General features: G+C 33.1%; 1 protein-coding gene across 1 annotated transcript; it reads right to left on the bottom strand.

The window, feature by feature from the left end:
- Positions 1 to 1,395: 1,395 nt before the first annotated feature.
- Positions 1,396 to 10,193, bottom strand: LOC101266105 (uncharacterized). The gene is made up of 6 exons (XM_010319875.4): positions 9,812 to 10,193; positions 8,400 to 8,888; positions 8,004 to 8,225; positions 7,860 to 7,926; positions 2,703 to 2,813; positions 1,396 to 2,190 (listed from the first exon to the last, which is right to left on the bottom strand). The coding sequence occupies exons 1-6, from the start codon at positions 9,926 to 9,928 to the stop codon at positions 1,823 to 1,825; spliced, it is 1,374 nt and encodes a 457-aa protein (XP_010318177.1). The 5' UTR covers positions 9,929 to 10,193; the 3' UTR covers positions 1,396 to 1,822.
- Between the last annotated feature and the right edge of the window lie 3,758 nt (positions 10,194 to 13,951).

Below are 13,951 nucleotides of genomic sequence, written 5' to 3'. Positions count from 1 at the left end.
TGTGTATATACACACTAGGCGCATCTGGTTCAGAATCTTCGTTCACGTGACTTTTTTTTCTTTCTACTGACACTTTTTTTTTTTGAGTTTAGTGTAAAAAACATACTTAACTATCTTTTTTTTAGTTTCATATTTAAACTATTAGGATCGTGAGAAACACATCTAAAATATTACTTATTGATTTGAGAAACACATCTTAATGTTGACTAGAGTTGAATTTTCATCCACGTTGGCTTCTTCTTTTTTGCTGACACATTTTTTTATAAATATTTTCAATTGATCCTTAAAGAGTGAAATTATATGTTTCAATTATATATTTTTAGTTAGAACTGTTACATGTATTAGTTATGAGTTATCATATTTTGCCATGGTGGAATTGTTTCCCAGGTAGCAATCTATGTGGGAATTTTTGAATTTTAAAAAGAGAATGCAATACACACACTATCACATATTATTTGAGATGTATATCTCAAACTTATGAAAGATAATTTAGATGTGTTTCTCACAATCTCAATAGTTTAGATGTGTTTTTGACACTTGAACTCTATTTAAGAACGAAAGAAGTAAAAAACATGTTGTAAAAGCTTAATCGTGTACCGTTGTCATATTCAACTTTGTACAATCAACTAAAGAACAAAGAGAATGTTGAAGTTAAAATTGAGTTATTTCCTTGAAGATGAATTCATTTGTTGGTTTTCTAGTTTCCCTTTCAAGCAAATCATAGTCCAAAATTAAGGTTCTCTGTAATTTTCAATTTAAGGAGAAGGAATATCTTTGTGACCAAAGACCCAATAAATTTCTAGTATGAAAAATTTTGCTCCCTCAATTTCATTTGTTTATCTTACTTACTGCTCCCTATTTAGATTGTCCAAGAATATTTTGTTTTACTTATTTTTTCAAATACTATATATTTTAAATTGTCAATTAGTACAACTTATAGTACTTTTTATGTAATTTCTAAAGTGACCATTTCTAAATACGTAACTTTTATTTCAAAGGAATAATAATTGAAGATTCTATGTACAAGTTCACGCAAAATAATATTACTTAGTTTCATTGAGATCTCTTTCTCACCTAAATAGCCTTTTCAAATCTCTTAAATGTAAAAAACAAACATATCTCTAGAAGATAAACAAATAAACTTGTAAAAAAAAATAGAAAACCATTTCTCCCATTGGGTGGACAGTCATTGCAAGAAGAAAAAAGTAGGGTGATTTTATGAACTCTAATATACATCAACAATAAGGAGAAGATCAATAAGTTAATTCTCTGTTGTATTTTTGGGCTATAAAAATTGTAGATTTTGTGCTATATTCACTTATTAAGAAACCAAAAAGGTGGATATTGTCTAACATGGCTACAAAAAGGAAAAAGAAAAAAAAGAAAACCAAGAACTACAATTAAGTTTATGCCACCTGAAGAATGGAACTTCAGATAAGCTCCATTGCAAGTTGGCAATAGTTGTGCTTCAGGCGTTGCGCATTAACTAGAAAAAAAGGTGTTAGTACATTACACTTGATCCCCAACATAAGCAAAGGTGCTCTCTAGAGACACCCTTTGACCTATCTATTAGGAGATAATGTTACAAATCCAGATTTCTAAAATCCGTCCTACTATTTTGGATCTCAAATATACACCATTAGAAAGCAAATAAACAAGATTATCACAGCCTTAGATTACCTCTTCTTCCTGTCAATAGTGCAAACTGAAAAATAATAAGCAAGCAAAGCTGTCGCCTTGACGAAGGATACTCACTTTGGGAGGTGTGATGAACAAAAGATTTCAGCTCCATAAAGTTTCATAATGTGTGATGATGGAAGCATCAATCATCAGAGCTATAATCACTGGATTCTTGCAGTATCTCCGGAGAAGCACAGCAGAATGACTCCTTGTCTTTGAGAAAAAGACAGCTCCCATCGGAGTTCCATTTCAGATCAATTACCGCAAATTGAGGCAATGGAACATTTATGCAATAAGCACCTGAAGGTGTCCACATGTATATGTGGGAGCTTCCAGTACATAAAACCAAACGTGGAAATGTGGGATCCCAGGCTGCAGCTCGGATGGGATCTTTTTGAACTAAGATGGCAGCTAGCTCAAGATGGTTTATGTCCCATATCCATAGTACAGTAGGCATGCTATCATTGCGAGTGCAAATATATTGACTATCACTGCTCCATGACATCAGGCCTGCATTTAAGTTTCCATATTGTTTTAACAAAGTACTCATGTGTGAGCCTTAAGAGTAGTTTCTCTTATGGAGATTCAATAGAACATCAACCAATCAAAAAGAAGCTTCTACTTCCGGATCTAAGGTCTACAAATTCACAAAGGTTCTGCATTAACCCTTGATGATGAAGATACTAGGCTGATACAGCTAATTTGAGATCGAAGAGACTCTTACCAAATAGAAAGGTAAGAGTCAGTTATCATTCAGAAATGAGAGCACTGTCAGACTTATCGCGCAAGTCAATAAATGTTACTATCAAGGTTTGAGATTTTCAAGAAGTAAAAGAAGAACTATGTGGCCATTCAAAAGATAATAAATGCTCAGTATCTCCTATACAAATATCCAAGTGTTCAACTTTATCAGACATTTGACATATTTGGGTGACATTCATAAGTAATCAGAACAACTAAGGAAAGACCAAAAATAGTGATCAAATTTCTCAGTTAGTAAAAAAATTGAACCAAAGACTTACTGATTCCTTGCTTGGGATTTGGCTTATCTGCAGGTGGTTTCTGAGAAGGGAGATTGATAGGTACCTCCAAAACATTGTATCTGACTTGAATATGTGCCTCGGAAGCATTATCTGGAAGACGAATAAATTGGTTTGAAGATCTCAAAAGTTCTAAACAAAAGGAAACGATTAGAATACAAAAGAAATTTTGAGTACATTCACACAATCAACTTTCCGTTTCTGCCAGTGAGCCGCTTAGAAAAGCACTACCTACCATGCTTGGACAATTTGTCTGCAGCAGTAGATTTACATTTATTATTGTGGCAGAATTACTTCAAGCTTTGGTTTCTTGAAACAATTATCCGTGTTTGGATTTGATTTTAGAAGAACCACTTTTGGAAAATTATTGTATTTGGATTGGGTAAATAAACTCATGAAACAGTTATAATCAGTGAAGTCTTAAAACATTGACAGACTTTTCATACACAGTCATAGTTACAACTTACAACTTACAAGAAGAATTAACTAAATCATCTTTATTTTCTATTAAAGCTTATCTCTAGACAAGAAGGGTTGTTTGGATTGTAAGCTACTCTCCACCTCCAACGTTAAGGTTGTGGGAGTGAGTCAATAAGGGAGTAAAAAGGGTGGGAGATCCTTTTGGCTTCTCGGCAGGTTGGAAACCAAACTGAGCTAAATGTAATTGGAGACACGATATGAAAATTCAAACTGAATAAGTAAAAGAAAGACAACATATGTCAAAGGTGTCGTCAAAATGAAAAGGTTTATACAATACAGCAACAGATAGTGCTAAAATAAAAATTGGTTTTGCTTAAATCACAAAAATAATTTGCACATCCTTCTAATAGAATTACAATTGTACAAAGTTAAGCTAATGAGGAAATCAATAAACTGTATAACCACGTCATGTAAAAAACTTAAGTTGTTAGAGAAGTAATGGTGTTATTATTAACTTTAGGTTTGTGAAACATCTCCGCATGTGAGGGCATGACTTTTTCCATGAACAGAACATGTGGAAAACCTGCTAGTGATGGATGACAGTAAGATTCACAGTAAGTATGTATGTTTGTGGGAGCATGGATGAAGAATTGAGAAGAGTAAAGAAGCAAACATGGAAGATAACTCCATTATGCATCATGTGAACTATAAGGTAGGAAATGAATAGTAGGTATTCAAGGGAAGGATACAACACCCTTCTTTTGTAAAGTACAGGTGTCCAGAATCTTTCAATTCATGGTCTAGGTCTATTATGTAGGACAACCAAGACTTCCTTTGGAATTTGTGGATGTTATGATGTAGTAAGTATGTGGAGGAACCTGAAGTTCCCTTTTATACTTCTAATGTACTCCTTGGTACTATTTATTACCACCCGGTTCAAATATGTGACATATTTTTCTTTTTGGTACGTTCCTAAATGAGTGACACTTCTAAATTTACAATTAACTTTACACTCTCCATTTTATCCCTAATGAGAAGCCTTATACCATTCTCCATCATACCCACAATGAAAATATTGTATAACAACACAAACAATATAGCATGGTTAAGGTCACAAGCTTCAAATGTTTTATAGTCATACAAATGCTATGTATGTTTTAAACCAATTGTTTCATGAGTCTTTTCTTAAATTTCGTGTTGATTCATACTATGACATTAAATTGGAACAACAGGAGAAATAAATTACCTAAGTTTAATTCACAACGAAAATTCTGTAATGAGCAAATCAAAACCACATTCCCCAATGGACTACTAAGATTTCCCATCCCCTCTCCCCTATACAATAACAATGCTCAGTGTAATCCAAAAAAGGGGTCTAGGGAGGGTGATGTTTACGTAATCTTACCATCTTATGAGGGTAGAGAGGTTGTTTTAATAGACTCTTGGCTCAAGCAAAGCACATAAAAAACAGTATGAAAAGTAAATATAGTACTAAAAGAAACCAAATAGAAAATAATTAAAAATAAAAAAGAACAACAGCAACAACACATACGACGATATCCGAAACAAAAGAAACAACAAGTACTAATAAAATTGAAGGATAAATTAATAGCCAATAGAAGAGTAACAACAACATACCCAATGTAATCTCACAAAGTGGGGTCTAGGGAGGGTAGATGTATGCAGACCTTACCCCTACCCTGGAGTTAGAGAGGTTATTTCGATATAACATCGACTCAATGAAACACATACAAAGCATTTCGGAAAAGGAAATAACAAAAATAAAGTAGTCATGGAAAAATACTATAGAAGCATGACAAAGCATCTTGCACAATAATAAAAATAAGGCTTAAGTCATACACAGACCCTTAAAGTTGTCCTAATATTTCATTTAGCCACCCCAATTCAATCTTTTCCTCTTTAACACCTATACTGCAGTAAATTTGTACCTAGTAGACATTTTTTGTTGACATGGCACTATGTGTGTAATACACACACCTAAAGACCGTGGAAGACATCATTTACTTAAAAAAAAAGATTTTTTGTTAAAAAAATTAAAGTAATATCTCCTCTTCTTCTTTCACTCAACTTAACCACCATTGCTACCAACTTTCCTCCATCACCATTCTTTCTCCGGTCATTTTTTTTATCTTTTCTTTTTCAAGCCATCGTTTTTTTCCCCTTCTTTCACCACCCACCACCGACATCACACATATTTAAATATATTGTGGTAAGAAATAGAATCAAAAATAAATTTGAGAAAACTTCATTTTTTCCGACGAATCTGAAATTATTTTTTTCAAAATCGTTAAGAAATTTAAATCCTAAAGAACTCACAACATAGAAGAAAAAAGTATCAACAAATCTAAATTTATATTTAAGAAAGTAGTGAGATTGGGAGAAATACCAATTACAATAATGAGTAAGATTCAAGGAGAAGGATAGGTGGATGGATGGAAAACAAATTCATATAATTTTGAATTGAAAGGAAAAAGAGTCAAATTCAAAATTACTATCGAAATGCTTCGATTTTGTGTCTCGTGCTAAGGGAAATGGTGAACGGATGTTAGGGGAGGGATGGGGTGGGATGTTCTGGGAAGAAGAAGAAAAGGGGAAAGAAATATATTTTTTTAATTATTTTTTTTAGTGAAAACATAATTTTTGTTTATTTTATTTTTTTTAATTTATGTTTAAGTGTTTTTATGGGCCCAATACCACATGTCTCTTTTTTATTAGCTATTATGCCACGTCAGCAGCGAGTGTAGGACACTCTTTACTTTTAGTTAATTGTCAAAATATGTTCAATAGGTATTTTTTTTAGATAAAAAAAGTGTTCAATTGGAACAAGCTTAAAAATAGGTGTCTAAATGAAATATGTGGACAACTTTAGGTGGCTACAGATGACTTAAGCCTAAAAATAATGATAAAGGAATCCAAGCAACGCTCAACTACTTACTAATCTTCTATCCTAATCATTGACCTCCATTCTTTCGGTCTAGGGTGATATCCTAGGTGAGTTGTAGAATTGTCATGTGTTGTCTAATAACCTCTCCCTAATACTTCTTCGGCCTAACTCTATAGTCCTACCTCTCCTCAGACCCACCTATTGGTAAAATATCGTTAATATCTTAAAGGAAAAGGAAGAATCTTTAAATACTCTTTTGTCTATTATTAAAGTTGGTCAAAGGAATTCATTATATATTATAGTCCTATATTTTATTAGCCTTAATGAATTCCTACTAAGAATTTTTTCAAAGTTGCCAACGGTTATTATAGCGGTGGGTTTATAGCCTTTATGGCATTTATCAAATATTGATCGTGCACTATCTGAAGTAATGTATGGCAATTGAGTCAATAGCCTTTATGGCTTATTACACATTGAATGTGCATAATGTGCACGGTTTGAACTCTCTATTTGTTGATCTATATATAGTAATTTTATTTTAGCTAAAGGGGGGAGAAAACAAAATCTTCTTATTGTTTTGTGATGCTGGATTTTTCTTTTAGGTTAAATTTTTTCGTTAGTTCTGGCTCCTACTTTTAATACTAGAAGATCTTGTTGAATCCTAGGGGATACACCTCAACCGGTGAAATATCCTTATGGATAGTGAAATAGGCATGCTCAAGCTACAAGATTCCGTGTTTTCTATCAATATTTTCCAACACTAGCATAGTCAGCCTCTCACATCTCCTCACTAGGCATTTGTGAATCTTCTCTTCATAAGCTTAATAAATACCATGTAAAGACATCAAAGGATAAGCAGCATCCAATAAATGCAATACAGACCAAATCCAACTCTTATTGTTTAAACACATTTAATGACATGAAAGACAATTTACTGAAGTTACCAAAATGAGGGCATACTGTAACTAGGTAAACACATTGGTGCAACACTTTGTCCAAAGTTGGTGCAGTAAGTTTTGAGAATATATTGAACTCAACCTGAGCCATTCTTCCATCATTGATGACAGAACATCATAATTGAAGGGGACGACTAAGCCAAATGCAGTATTCAGTATCTGAATCCATTTGATCCTTGTAAATTTATCCAAGGCCTCTGATATACAGCTTGAGCATAAAATTAAATAGCTCACACTTAATAGGAGCCCCTGGGGAGTAGAGCGGATTCTTCACCGCATATTCAACATAAAAATTGTAAATATACTTCAAAGATTCCCTCAGATCACCAGTCCTAGGATGTGTGACCAGGATCATCTTTATTCCGGACATATTCTTCACAAGCTTGAACTATCTCAGTCTCGCCTCCCTAATTTTGTCCACCATAAAGGTCACTCCTACCTTGTCCCGAATATCTTCGTTCCTAATCCTATTTCTCCTAGTATGCTCATACATCAATCTTAACATCCTCATTTCTGCTACTTTCATCTTTTGTACGTGCAAGGAAATGCATAAAGAAGCTACATAATTCTCTACTAACTTATCCAGTATTATTTCAGAAGACAACACCTTTACTCCACAGAGTCAACATAATATGCACCATTCGAAATCAGCCAAATCTGATGTGTCATTTCACTTGGTTGTTTCACGAGAGTTTTGCCTCAGTGAATTTTACGTCCTATAATTAGTGGCATTTACTTGTTTCTTAAATTTTCCACGAGACTAAATCAACAAAAATAATCAAAATCAGCACTTGTTGAATAAGAAACATATATACTAAACCTTTTAAGCTATGTAGCCAAAAGAACTCTAGTGCTCACCACTACTATACTGGACAAAATCATCTCCTAGTGATAATTCTGACATATCAAGTTCCTCATCCACTTCCTAAAATCAAAGAAGGAAATGATCAAAATCATTATATAATGTCCTGCAAATACGGAAAGAAACAAAAGATTGGGTACCTTGAAAATAGCAGCACAACAAGGACCTCTAACAGCAGACGGGTGCACAAATTCTGCAAATACTTTCCACGTCAGGTGATTCAAAACCCTTAACATCTGGTCATAGCTTCCCACTGCTAAAAACTGGCTGCAAGGTGACCATGAAACACTTTTTACTCCTAGGCCACTCTCATATGCTTGATACTTAGCCAGGCACCTCCCATCTGGAGAATAGATCAAAACCTAAAGAAAACGGAACATTCAAAGCCTTTCCATATTTCTTACATTAGAGATGATTTTACATAACCATTTTAAGTGATGAAGAAAATATCAGTTTCAGAACATTTTTTTGAGGTTTCCCCAGAAATGAGGAAAGTACATCTATACGAGAAGCTATAAACAGTACATGGTGACTACCTTGTACTCAAGAGGAGAATCCCAGATGACTATAGCACTGTCATCTGCAGACCACTGAACATCAGCCAAATCTAATGTATCGACAGCAAAAACACCCATTATCTCCCATGTATGACAAGATAGCAGATTAACATAATCCTTGCAATCGCGTCTGGTGCAAATAGCAGCAAACTTTCCATCCTTGGTAAATGATACCCCCTTAGACCCATGTTTTGGCCATTGAACATGTATGCATGCCGTGTTAACCAGCGACCAAACAGTTAACCGTAATTGAAAGTCAGATGTGGTGAGTATGTGACGACTGTCTGGACTCCACCTAGCATAAGCAACTCCTGCAGGACCTTCATCTATTTTACACGTCCACTCAGGTTGTGTCAAAGACCATGCTTGTATCATAGGTTTCTTGTAAAGACCACAAAGTATATATTCGGAATCAGGGGCCCATTCAATGTATGTAATCTTGTCCAGACATGAAAACAGTTGCACCACCTGAAGACCCAAAATTGACATAAAATTACAGTGAGATCACAAACCTACTGACCTTGCATAATCATTGAGTAAAACAGCTCTTTCTTTTGAATAACTATCACATTTTGCTAATTCGCTTTCTTGGTACATTGTTGACTTCTCATCTGACATGACTTCCATGCTATGAGTTCTTTTGAGGCATCATAAACCAACCTAGGGTGCCATTAAGTTGATAGAGTTTGAATTTCATAACACACAAATAATTTGTGAGCGCTTAAGAATTTTAGCACATGATAAAGGCAAATTTTTTCTTTTCTAAGTTGTCTTCTTTAATACTATTATAACATATTGTGAGCTTCACGTCCCTTCAGCTTATTCACGCATAAAAGAGCAGTTTTTCAGTGATATCACAAAATCTTGAGACAATAAAACCATTCAAATCTAGTTGGTATTACAGATAAAGCTGTGACCTTTCCTTTTAGTTGTGTCAGTGTCAAACGTAAAAGACAGAGAATGAGGTGTCTAAAGGGATATACCTAACAGCCACATCCCTCTTTTATGTATATTACATTGTTCTGTAATCAGCTTGTTAGAGACAGTAAAAGAATGAAATGAATCAAGTCTTAACATATTCCACTCTCTAATAACTTTAGTTTTGAGATGATTTGTTAACTTAATTCAATACAACTTCTTCCAAAGCCGCGTGTTGAACATGATGGTAAGGTCAAATTCTGAACTTTATGTACTGATTCAATAGGGTTATTAAATTAAAATGCTGCCCTGTTGTCTAAGATTAATTTTTTCAAGAACGTAATAAACAGGTTTGCAACTGCTGAATTTAGCGGAATTTCCATTTCCCCAAGAAAAAAAAACAAATTGACAATTAACATTCAGTAAAGTAAAAATTCATTGAATGTGACAAAAATAGAAAAAATGCAAAAGACCTTGAGTGAGAGAACATCACGAATCACGAGACGATAATCAACAGCGACAGCGAGAAATCGAGCATTTGGTGAGAAAGCATAAGAACCAGTTTGCTTATAAGCTTCTGTAAACTCCATTAGAGGTCAACTCGAGATTGCATAAGCTATAAACGAAACCCGCATCTACTGGACACCCACATTGCTTGATTTTTTTTCTACTTTGTTGGTCAACAGATTTCAATTTAAGGTGAACGGATGGATCTGTTGGAGAATGGAGTTCGTGGATCTCTCTGATAGCGAAAGTAAAAGTGTTAACGAATGAATTTTGAAATGTGAGAGGGACTTTAAATTTTTGTAGGGCTTATTTGTGTGCCATTAAGGAAGCTCTTAGTCTTAATTATTTGAATTTCAATCTCAACTCCATTGATTATTTATAATAACTATTAATTATTCAACATAAAATATTTTTTACATAATTTAGTTTAAGGGCAATAGAAATAATTTCCTTCCAATCTCTAAAAAAAATTAAATTCAAAATTAATCTAATATAACAAGAATCTTCTTAAAATTTCATTCACATCTTCAAAAATTGCAAACTACAAACATAATTACTATAATGAAATTTCAGGAACAAAGAGTTAATCATTATCAAAATATTTACCAATCAAATTGTATATTGATTCATGATGTTTCAATTACTAGATCTATCTCTCCACAAATTTTCAAAAGATTCCAACTTGCTTTCTATGAGAAATTAAGTGCGAAAGTTTGATAAATTTTTATTTTGTATATTTGTATATAAACATCTTTTATAATTTAGTATAGTATTATAAATTGATGTATAATATTATATACGAAAAAGAGTCTAAAATATTTTTTAACTGCGAAATGATATAAAATTATCATTCGTTACCTTTCGAACATAAAATGCTCTTGACATCAACTTTTGGCTCTATTATACCCTTATATTTAACGATCAAAATAGTAATCTCATTAGAAAATTCATTTATGATGTATCGTCTTATTGGTTACTCTAATAATTTAACATCTTTCACATGCGCAAAAAAATAAGAATAGCATATAGAGTAAAAATAAGAATAGCATATAGAGTGTGGAATGTGGAGAAAAATATTGTTTACTTGCATATATATCAATTACAAGAAAATAAGTAATATATTATTTATTTTTCTAAAAAAATATTTCCGATACACCTGTAGACTATAGTTTTGTATAACTTGTTTCCTAAAAATAATACCTTTATTTGACCAAACAAACTTGAGAAAGTTTAAAAACATCAAAGTGATATAGATAATGGGAATCATGTAGTTGATCTCAAAATGTCTAAGGTCCTAAATCTAGACTTTACTATCCTCCCCCTCACTTGAAACACCCGTCTACCACTAAAGTTAAAAAGAAATCATGCAATGAATTTGATTTTCACGTGTACAAACCTCTATGCAAATATTAAAATTGAAATAAATAGCAAGTTTAAAATGAAGTTGTCTTTTCAAGTAAAATGATGGAATATATGCCTTCACTTAACAGTATAATGGACCAGGTCCCTTACTACACCGATGAATATAAACAGAAAGTTAAATGCAGTTAAAACAATACAATGATTTTACGTGAAAACCTCCTTGCTTAAGGGAGTGAAACCACGACCTGTCTCACACGATTTTCAATCGTTTTCACTAATCTTCAAAAGAAAAAGTAAAACACGATTACAACAAATGTGAGAAGAAGTTTTTAATCTCACGTTTAAGCAATAGTCTCTATTGCTTAACAAGCCTAACTAGAAACCAATCTACCCACTAAGCTATCCCACTTGGACAACCTAGAATTTTAACACTATCCACTGATTCCTTTATAGTTTCAGGAATAGTTTACAATGTAAGAACAAGAGAATGTATTCTTAAACAGTTACATGAAAGCTCCAGAGATTTCCGTTGTTCTTGGAATAATTCTGCCTTTTGTTTTTGCTAGTAGTCTTTGCAAGTGTTCTTGAAAATTCTTTATCAAGTTGCAAAAACTGCAAAAGATGTTTAGGAAAGTGTCTTTTATATGGACAAATCACTTTCCTTAAACTCTTTGCCATTGGTTGGAGAAGTCTCACTTTCTGACGCCATTGGGAAGTGTGCACCTACTTTCTGTATCGTCTCCAGCTGGCAGTCAACTGGCTCGTCACCATGAGAGTCTGCTACCTCTACAAGGTCCCTGAGTTTGTTTCATCTTCAACACTCGTGTAAGAAACCTGGTACCTTTACTAGGTCCCTAAGTTTGTCAAATCATCAAAACTGCAAAAAACATAAAAAACAAAGTTATAAACGAGAGTAGAAAGATCGTTGAGATGATAAACAACTACCTCATAATTCTCCACAAGATGCCTCAGAAACGAAGATAATAGAACGTATCATGAAATCCGAGCTCGTAACCTACAAAAATTTATAGAAGCAAGGATGAGTACCAAACCACACAGTACACAACAAGCAAACCTCTAAACACAAGATAAGAGAACAAAATACGGGTACTCATTACACCCTATCCGAACCTCCACACTACAACATGCATAAAACCAACTCAACATAACAGTTCACAGGCACCCAGCTCAATAACAACACTCTGACAGATTAGAATTGTCAATAACAACTCAATATTCGTCAGTTACATATTTCACAGAAAATCACTCACAAGATTAACAAAACACAAGTTCAAGTTCATCAATAATTAAATTGTGCAATGTCATGAAATGCAATGTCAAATACAGTGATGCATGTCTGACCTAATGATACACACTCGTTGTCTCTCAGTCTAGGATCCATGGGGGACATACCTATCCATGCATTCATCGCGGTGTGCGATACGACCCTCGATAATAATAATAATCGCGGCGTGAGATACGTCCCTCAAAATATAATATCCATCGCGGCGTGCGATACGACCCTCGAAATGGTACATCCTCTAATCACATAACACTTATCACAACCATGTCTCAGATGCAATGCAAATGACATGCTCTCAAACAAATAATGAGGAAAATAATCATTTTGATAACAATGCACAATTCACAACAATGCAATCGTAATACAGTATCAACAAATAAGCAATAATCCTCCAAATCATTCTCAAACATCACACAAGGAAATATACAAATTTCGTGCGCTTAACAAGGGTTTAGAAATTCACTTACCTCAAATAAACGAATAATCACTTCGGGACTTGAGCCTTCCCCTTTCATATCTCCTCTATTTGAATTTTTTTGTAACAATTATTTTTAATGTGTTTTTCATTTATGTAATAAAATACAAGTTGACAACTTTGCCCTTTTCTAATACACTATTAAACTCCTCTAATTAATTATTGTTAACAAAATATCATATGAGATAAATTATTTAAAAAGAAAATAATCCTTGGCTCAAAAAATTCTTCTCTGCGAACAGGTCCCAAGTTCTCTTCCCCTTCGGTCTTTCTCTTTGCACGAGTAATCGGACATCATTATTTTATCCTCTGTATACATAGCAACAAATAAAGTCCCTCACGGTATAATTAGTTTTGAAGTAAAAGTATTGAGGGTATGTGTAGTGTATCGGTTAGTTTGATTTAAAGTTTATTGGTTCGATTATCAGTTATCCGTTTGTATATATTCTAAATTGTTATAGAACCACAAAGACATTTTCTTATTTGTTATTGATTTATTGATTATTGATCATTATCAATTTGGTTATTGGTTTAACTAATTTGGCATCAAAAATAATCTTTGAAAATTACTTAAAAAGAAAGTGAAAAACCAAATAAATCTGAAAAAATTGCATGTTAGTATAAAATAAATAAAATTGCGGGATTTTAGCATTGTTTTTCTGTTGTAAAATATGAGAATTAAATGAAAAATGTAATATTAAGAAAGGGTAAATTTGTCAACTTGTATTTAGTAATATTAATGAAAAATAGATTAAAAGATCAAAGATTCAAAATAAGGAAGGTATATGTAATATCGTAAACCACGAGGGAAGTCAATGTGATTGAGCGAGATGTGAGGAAAGGTCTTTAAAATTATTCCTTATTATTTTTATTTAATTTTAAAAAATAAATGTAATGAAACATTCGTAACAAACTATATATAATAAAACACTTTTTTAAAAATATAATTATTATTATTTATAGCCA

This window comes from Solanum lycopersicum, chromosome 3, assembly GCF_036512215.1.
Source record: "Solanum lycopersicum chromosome 3, SLM_r2.1".
Lineage (NCBI taxonomy): Eukaryota > Viridiplantae > Streptophyta > Magnoliopsida > Solanales > Solanaceae > Solanum > Solanum lycopersicum.
Note: the sequence above shows the minus strand (reverse complement) of the source record. Positions and strands in the feature narration are given on the sequence as shown.